This window comes from Sorex araneus, chromosome 4, assembly GCF_027595985.1.
Source record: "Sorex araneus isolate mSorAra2 chromosome 4, mSorAra2.pri, whole genome shotgun sequence".
In the NCBI taxonomy this organism is placed as follows: Eukaryota; Metazoa; Chordata; class Mammalia; order Eulipotyphla; family Soricidae; genus Sorex; species Sorex araneus.
Window position 1 is genome coordinate 36,786,103 of NC_073305.1, and position 9,048 is coordinate 36,795,150.

At 51.2% G+C, this 9,048-nt stretch overlaps 1 protein-coding gene across 1 annotated transcript in view; it reads left to right on the forward strand.

Annotated features, from left to right (window-relative positions):
• The window catches only part of XYLB (xylulokinase), a 36,547-nt gene extending 32,290 nt beyond the window's left edge, over positions 1 to 4,257 (forward strand). Inside the window, exon 19 of the mRNA XM_055135655.1 lies at positions 591 to 4,257. Coding sequence (XP_054991630.1) covers positions 591 to 668 — 78 coding nt within the window. The 3' untranslated portion in view covers positions 669 to 4,257. The remainder of the gene's footprint in view (positions 1 to 590) is intronic.
• Positions 4,258 to 9,048: the final 4,791 nt, after the last annotated feature.

Here is a 9,048-nt window from a genome sequence, read left to right on the forward strand (position 1 = left end):
AGAACTGTTAGCATTTCCCCTTTCAAGAATTAATGCTTCCGTTTGCCCTGGAAAATAAAAAAATTGCAAGTAAATGGAAGACATAATTTGTTTTTGTTTATTTTATTTTATTCTATTCTATTTTATTTTATTTGGCTTTTTTTGGCCACACCTGGCAATGCACAGTGGTTACTCCTGGCTCATGCACCCAGAAATTATCTCCTGGTGGTGCTCAGGGGACCATATGGGATGCTGGGAATTGAACCTGGGTCGGCCGTGTGCAAGGCAAACACCCTACCCGTTGTGCTATCGCTCCAGCCCCAGAATTTGTTTTTTGAAGCAAAAATCGTTTTATTGAAAGAAATTTACTTAGAGAAATGTGTGTATGGGAGGGGGGTGGAGAGAGAGAAAGTCAGAGAGAGAGAGAGATCAGAAGAACATGGGCTTCTCTCCAGAGTGGAGAAAGCAGAGAGTGTCTTTTGGGAGATAATATACAGCTTCTCCAAGTGGCCCTGGAATTCTGGGAGGCAGAGTTTTACCACTGCAAGCTGCAAAGAGACCCGAGAGTCACCTTCTCCCCCGCATCTGAACTGCCCTCTCGGTCCCTCCAGGTGTACGAAGCCCTTCTCCCGCGCTACGCCAAGCTGGAGCGGACCATCCTGCCGCAGACAGAACGGCCTCCCAAGTGACGCCTGCAGACCGCAGAGATCCTCTCTCTGTCCCTGGGCAGCCCTCTCTGTCTCCTGCTCGGGGCCCAGGACACTGCCTTCCCTCGGCTTCCTGAGCCTGATGCACAGCGGATGCTCCTGGGTCCCCAGAAGGGAGGCCGCTCTCCTTTGCCGACCCTGACCCCTGGAGGTGGGGTGTCACTGAGCCTGGATCTGTCCAATCACACTGGCGACTTTTTCCCTTTCAAAGGAACACGGGAAATTTTAACTCAGGACCTCGGCCAGCAGGGCGGAAGAGACGCCTTCCCCAGACGCGGCCCTTCCATCCTCTCCGTGCTCCCTCCCACCCCATCCTCCTCCATAACTCTCTCCTCCCTCCTGCCAGCTCTCAAGTGCTCCCTGCCCCCATTTCTTTTCATCCCATTCTGATTTTTTTGGACTGTACCAGTTGTGCTAAGGGGCTACTCCCCACTTGGGGCTCAAACTCAGGCCCCCCATGTGCTGTTCTGCACTCCAGCCCTTCCCCGCCTACTCCCTGTTTTTCCTCTTGTCCCCTCCCATCTTCACTCCAGCCCCATGCTCATCCCAGCTTTCACGCTTCTTTTGGGTATCTGTCTCTCCACTTGGTTCTCTCCTCCCCGCGCCTACCTGGTGTAACTCACCCTTCTCACCCCTTGGGCTATGCTTCCTGCTTCTTCGCTGTAGTGCCACACACAGGCCGTCTTATTCCTGGGTGAACTGGGCCATTGGAAGACCCTTCAGCCCTCTAACAATCGCACCATGCCACTTGCCATGCAGCTCACACCTATCCTGGTGATGCCCTTAACTTTTTTACTTGTCTGTCTCTTTTGTCCTTTTGATTGGTGGTTGGACCAAACACAGGTATTTTAGTTTTAGTTTTTGTCACACCTAATGATGCTCAGGGGTTACTACTGGCTCTGCACTCAGGAATTACTCCTGGCAATGCTTAGGGGACCATATGGGATGCTGGGGATTGAACCCAGACCAGCCACATGCAAGGCCAATGCCTTCCCTGCTGTACTGTTGCTCTGTTGTACTGTTGTTTTTCCTGTTTGTTTGGGGGGGCCCACACCCTGTTTCGGGGACCCACACCCAGCAATGCTGGTATACTCCTGGGTCTGTGCTCAGGTCACTCCTGGTGGTTGTTCAGGGGACCTTGCAGTGCCAGAGACCAAACCCAGATTTCAACACTTACAAAGCATGTGCTAAGCTCATTTAGTTCTCTTTCCAGTGTGTGTGTGTGTGTGTGTGTGTGTGTGTGTGTGTGTGTGTGTGTGTGTGTGTGTTGGGAGGGGGGTAAGGAGGGAAGAGGGAGTCAGGGATCAAACCCAGAGCCTTGCACATGCAAAGCAAGCAAATATGAGGTTTTCAGTTTCCACACTCTTGATATTTTAGCCAGGATGAATCTTTGTTCTAGACAACTATCCAGCCATTGAAAAATGTTTAGAAGTGCCATAACCCTTTTCCTAATCCTAAAATGCCAGTATAGATTCTGGGGACCATGTTGGTGTCAGAGATTAAATCCAGGCCTCCTGCATGCTAGGTACATGCCCACCCACAGAATCATCTGTTTCCCCACTTTACCTGCTGCCTCCCAAATGGTGCTTATGGGGGCAGGGGGGCTACTCCTGACATACTCAGCCAACACGGCTGAGGCTCAGTGCTAGGACCTGAGGATGTGGTGCTGCCCTAGCCCTGCAGTGTCAGGGACCACCAGGGTCACACCTGGCAAGGCTGGGCAGTGGGTGGGGAGGGGGTCATGTGGTACCAGGGATTGAACAGGGATTGGGATCATGCCAGGCTTTTACCCCAACTCCTATGCCCCAACTCCTATGCTCTCTCCCCAGCTCCTGGTATTGTTTTTGCTCTTTTTTTTTCACCTTAGTGGCAGAAATTGAACCCAGGACCTCGGATGTAAGACATGTGCCCCATGGTTCAGTCGTATCCATGGCCCAGCCCAATCCTCTCGTGTGTGTGAGTGAGTGTGTGTGTGTATGTGTGTGTGCGTGCAGTGGTGGTAGTGGGGAGTTCACAGCCAGACATGCTCAGGAGTTTCTCCTGGCTCTGCACTCAGGAATCACTCCTGTCAACGCATTGGGGACCATATGTGGTGCTGGGGATCGAACCCCAGTCACCTGTGTGCAAGGCAATCACCCTACCCGCTGTACTATCTCTCTCTGATCCCTTCTCTCCCTTCTATAATTTGGTTTTGTTTTTGGACCACACCTGGCAGTGCTCAGGGGTTACTCCTGGCTCTGCACTCAGGAATCACTCCTGGTGGGTTCGGGGGACCATAATGGGATGCCGGGGATCCAACCCAGGTTGACTGCATGCAAGACAAGAGCCCTACCCACTGTACCCCAGCCTCCTCCTCTTTCCTTTTTTTAATAGCCACATTCTGTGTTTTTCCACCCGTCTCGCTGTCCCAATCTTTCATTCTTTCTCCACATCGATTTTTTCTTTTGCTCCATCTGTCTCTACTCCTTAACTGTTGCTGGCTGCCAAGTCTCTGTCCTCATCTGCCTCTCCATCCTATGCTTTGGTGTTGAATGAGTTTATCTATTCCTGGGCCTTAACTCCTCCTTCAGTGCCAGCCTCGCCAGACCTTTGTCTCCTGCCCAAGCTTGTGTTGAAACCTTCCTGTATTCTCCCAGGGGCACCTCGCTCCCCGCTAACCTCACCTCTCCTTGCCAGCCTCCCCGTCCTCAGGTTCGTTTATTAGGAAACTCATAGCCATTCATTCAGGAACCCTACCTCGACCCTGACCAGTCACCAGACGATACTGGTTCTTCCTTCAAAATTTCCCTTCCAGCCATTACTTTCTCTTCACCCCACCAGCTACACTCTTGACCCAAGTCACTGTGAAAATGCTCCAGGGAAAGTCATTTGTGACCTGCTCCTGCAAAGTCCTCCAAAGTTTTCTTCTGCCACCGAATTCTCCGTTACCTGGGACTCCAGTAAAACTAAAGTCCTCCGGCCTCAGCCATCTTGGCTAAAGCTGCCAATGGGTGTGAGGCCGGCTGCGTCCAGGCAGCCGGAAGTGAAAGGGAAGGGGCTTGGGGAATGAGTGGGAAGAGCTGGTTCATCTCAGTGAGCCCGAGTCGTCCCTTTGAAAGGCAAGACTGGCGGAGGGGTGGGGTGAGAAGCCAGGCGCTGGAGGCCATAGCTCCTCCCAACCATCCTGCAGTCCACGGTGCAGAAGAAAATGGACAGGACTCGGGCTTTTCTTCCCAAGGAGATGTTACATCATTGCCCCTCTCCCTAGCCCACCCCAAGCCATGGGCTTCCCAGAACCAAGAAATAGACTAAGCCATGCAAACCAGTCCCCATCGTGACCCCTGCCCCAATGGAGTGTCAGGAGCGTGTTCTGGTGTGGCAAACTCCTAAAGCTGCCCCTTGGAAATGTTGCTCTTTCACTCTGACCGTTGCAGCAGGATCTATGCAGTCTTCTAAATCTGTATTGAACTTTGTCCCTTAACAGAAATATGCCTATTGCGCCTGTTATACTCACTCACCAAATTTGACTTCTTATTATGTCACAAAGAAAGCCCCAATACTTTTCACAAAATTGAAATAGTTTCTAATCATATTAAACAAGAAAATCACAATAAAATTTAAAAAAAGGAGACCTAAAGCCTGTGTGTGTGTGTTTGTGTGTGCGTGTGCGCGCACACACACATGCCAGGGATTGGCCCTAGGTCTTATACGTGCAAGACAGTCACTTTGCCACTGAGCACATCTCTGGCCCTCAGGATTTAGCAGCACTTGCTGGGGAGTGGGGAGCTCCCAAGCAGTGCTCAGAGGCTGCTTCCAGTGAGGCTTTGATCCACTGCTGCTTTGTCATCCTAGCAGCACAACACTATCCATTGAATGTCTTGGAGAAAGACTTTATGTGAAACTATCTTGGGGTCAAGGAGAAATATAAAGCAGTATATCAGAAGTTGGGCTGGAGCAATAGCACAGCAGGTAGGGTTTTTGCCTTGCACACAGCCGACCCGGGTTTGATTCCTCCATTCCTCTCGGAGAGCCCAGCAAGCTGTCGAGAGTATCCCATCCACATGGCAGAGACTGGCAAGCTATCTGTGGTGTATTTGATATGCCAAAAACAGTAACAAGTCTCACAATGGAGACATTACTGGTGCCCGCTTGAGCAAATCAATGAGCAATGGGATGACAGTGATACAGTGACAATGATACAGTGATATCAGAAGTTAAAGGAAAGAAAAAACAATTGATAGTGGACTCTGGGAAATAAAGCACTGACATGTGAAGTACAGCTTTAAAAATATTGTTGTATAAGTCTGGGGATATAGCTCAGTGGTAGAGCATTTGCCTTGCATGTGTGGGGCCCTGGGTTGGGTCCTCCATGTTGCAAAAGAAAAATAGAACATTTAGCATTGATTAAAGCTAAAGGGATGAAAGTTAAATGGATTAAATGCACAACTAAAAAAGCCAAGGCAAATAATTGCCAAAGCTAGGGGAAGTAATGAGGATGACATTACACATTTAGTCAGGAAAACAAAAACAATAGAGAAAGTAAGTTAGTTGTTTGAAAAAGTCAAAATCCAGTAGTTAATCAAGTGAAAGGGAGAAAGCAAAAATAGACAAAAATAACCTTTAAAGTTAAGGACTATTTTGTAAGACTCTACACCTAAATTTGAAAATCTAACTGAAATTGGTAATGACCTTGGGAAAATGTTAAAATTTCGCTGAAAGCCAGAGCACAGCAGGTAGAGTGCTTACCTTACGTGTGGCTGATCCAGGTTTGATCCCTGGCACCCCATATGGTCTGCTGAACCCTATAGGAGTGAGCCTGGAGTGCACTGTAGGGTGCCTTCCCCTCCTCCCCGACCCCCCCCCCCCCACACACACATACACACACACACTCAGACAATTTTCTCCAGGGGAAGTAGAAACTTTATTTAGTTTTAGGGCCACACCCTGTGATGCTCAGGGGTTATTCTGGCTCTGCATGCAGGAATCTTGGCAGCGCTCAGGGGACCATATGGGATGCTTCGGATCAAACCCGGGTCAGTTGAGTGCAAGGCCTGCACTCTACCTGCTGTACTATCACTCAGGTCCCCGAAAGTAGGAACTTTAAACATATGACCTTTCATAAAGTAGTGAAGATGACAGAGAACTGCCCTAGAAAAGAGGGTCATATGGCTTCCCAAGAGAGTCTCTTTCAGAGATCAGCCAATCCCAGTGCTGGAGCGGCATTCTAGAACACTGTGAAAGACAAAATACTTGCAGAATATTTTCCAGAAGCAAATATAGCATTGACCCCTATGCCAGATTGCAAAAGCAGCCCCTCACAAGCTATGCCCACAAGCTTTGCCATGGGGACAGGCTGGGCCCTCCCTCTCTGACTGGGCTCAGTCCCGGGAGTTTGGCCAATCAGATCGTTATGAAATATAGGCCAGTGGGAGCTAGAAAAGTTTGCCTATAATTGGGACTGCTCTAGCTTGGCTCCCTGCCTCCATCATGAGAATGTTGTGGCTAACCAAGCCTGACACAACCATCCTGAATCAACCACAGGGTCCCTCACAGCAACAATCCAAAGGGACTAGAAGTGTCCAGCCAACCCCAGCCTGAAATACCAGCCTGCAGGGGCCAGGGAGATAGTACAAGAGGTCAGGCACTTGCGTTGCATGCCACTGCTTCAACTACAACCCTGGTTTGATCCCCAGCACCATATATGGTCCTCTGAACGCATGGGGTATGGCCCAAACTGTTTCCCCACCTCACTCACTCACTCACTCACTCACTCACACACACACACACACACACACACACACACACACAGAGAGAGAGAGAGAGAGAGAGAGAGAGAGAGGGAGAGAGAGAAATATCTGCAGACTCGTGAGCTTAAATAAACACCTATTTTTTTTTGCTTGTTTTTATGGGGGAGTGGGGTCACACCTGGGAATGCTCAGGAGTTACTTTTGGCTCTGTGCTTAAGACACACTCCTGGCAGTGCTTGGGGGACCATGTGCCATGCTGGGGATCAAACTAAGATTTGAGCTGGCATCACTGTATATAACGCAAGTGCTGTGACTCCTGCGCTATCTCTCAGATCCCAGAAGTATCTTATTTTAAGGCACTGAGCTTTAAAATAGGGAGGTAGCACAAAGGTCAAGGCATTTGCCTTGTATCCTGTTGACCCCAGTTTGAATCCCTGGCACCCCATATGATCCCCTGAACAGTACCAGGGGGTCACTCTCCAGCATAGAGCCAAGAATAGCCCCTGCTGGGTGTGTCCCATCCCCCCCAACATAAAATATTTAAAATAACTGATCTCACGGGTAATAAATAACTGATACAGAAATCTGTGCTCAAATCAACAAAATTTTTGACAAAGGAACTAAGAGCTGTGTAAATCAGAAAAAGTAGTGAGTAAATGATAAGAGGCTGGAAAGAATGCGAAGGAACTGTTGGAGGAGGTGGAGTTATCTGTGGCAACTTGGAAGACAAAATGTGGTACTGGAGTGATGATTGCATCGTATAAAGGCAAGCAGGAGTCTCAGGGTCGATCCCCACATAGTCCTCTGAGCACTGTCCCAAGAGCAAGCCTTGAGCACTGGGAGTATGACCTCCAAACAAAAACTGTAGTTATCAAATAGTATTGTATAGTTTTCTGTCTATTTCCGCTAGCTTGATACTGGAGGCTGTCACTGTTACTTCCCAATTCCTTGTTCCGGGCTCTGGCTCATGGAAGGCAGACCCCTGGGGAACACGGGACCTAACCCACACAAGACCTAAACGGCAGAGCACCCTTACGTATGTTCAGTAGTGGACTCTGTTGTTTTACCCTTTCAGCTCTGTTTGATAGCAAGTGTGGTATTTAATACTCTTGTAGTTCAAAAGAACTGAAAAGCCAAACCAAATTTACTTCTCAGATTTCATTACCTTTCCTAACCAACATGTTATTTGCTCAGTGGAGTCATGAACAAAATTATGGCAGAGGCAGACGCTAATCCCATGAGCTTAAAGACATGTATGAGGATCAGGGGAGCGGTATTCCAGAAGTACAAATTAGAGCAGTGCTGGGAAGAGAAGGCAGAAGCAATGTTAATGTACCCGCAGAACACAAATCAAGTGTACCTGGCTGATGATGGTGAGGCAGGAAATGAAGAGGCACTCACTAAGTCAAGCTAAGTTAACCATCTTACCAGGAAACCATGGGGGTGGGGGAGGATTTTAAGCAAGGGAGTAATATTTTGAGTTTCATTTTTTGGGGGGTGGGGGTTACTTGGGGCTATACCTGGCTGTGCTCAGGGCTCACTCTTGGCTCTATGCTCAGGGATCACTCTTGATGGTGTCCAGGGAATCATCTGTGGTGCCAAGGTTCAAATCGGGTAGACCACACGCAAGGCAAGGATAAGTGGTCCTGCTCTTACCCCTGGGTTGTGATAGGCTTTGTCTTATGAGTGGGGTCCCAGCATGCACCTGCTCTGGTAGTGCCATGGGAAGAGAGGTGTCTAAGATGAGGCACAATGGGGTCCTAAGGAGGATCCTGCAAGAACTGGGGGCAGCTAAGAATCGTTTCCAGGGTGCAGAAGGAGGAAGGAGTGTGGTGCTGGGGATGCTGAGGACCATTTGGGCTAAGGGCGGGAAGCAGACAGCTTGAAGCTCTTTTCCACCTGCTCCTGCGCTTGAAGGGGCGCGGGGCGGGGTTCCCGCTCTTCCCCTGTCCAGGAGGGCTCAACGCTAAGATCCTCAACGCTTATCATTTCAGAGAAATAAGTGCTTCGTTACAGATTTTTTTTTTTTCCGCCTCCCAACAGACACGCCTGTGGCACGGGACACTCCCTTCACAGGAGGGTGCGCGACGAGGGAACTTCTGGCCGGAGCACGCCGCTGTCCAGGGGCGCAGGACAGCAGTCACTCGCGTGCGGCGGGTTCCTGCGCGCGAGAGCAAGAGCCCGGGGTGTGGTGACCGCCGCGGGGGGTTCCTGGGGGTCCGATCGCCGCGCCTCTGCCCAGGAGCCGGGGCTACCCTCCCGCAGCCCCGCGCGTGCCCACCCCCCCGGGGGCGGGGCCTCCGTGTTGTTGTTCCCGGGGCCCCGCCCCTCCGGGGGGCGCGGACCACGCGGCCGGCGGGCCCGCCCCGCCCCCTCCCCTCCCCGCCCCGCTCGCCCGCCTCTTTGTATCCAACATCCGGGTTTCCCCGCTGGCTCGGCTCCGCGGCCGCCGCTCCGGAGCCATTTTGGACTCGGTTCAGCTCCCCTCCCCCCCACCCCTCCCCCGTTCATGGCCCCTCCGGACTCGGCCCCGACGCCCGGGGCCCGGGCCCTGCCCCGCCGCGCGATGCCTGAGCCGGGCGCGCCCCGGCCCGCGCCCCGCCGCCGCCCCCCGGCCCCCGCGTCGCCCCGGAGCC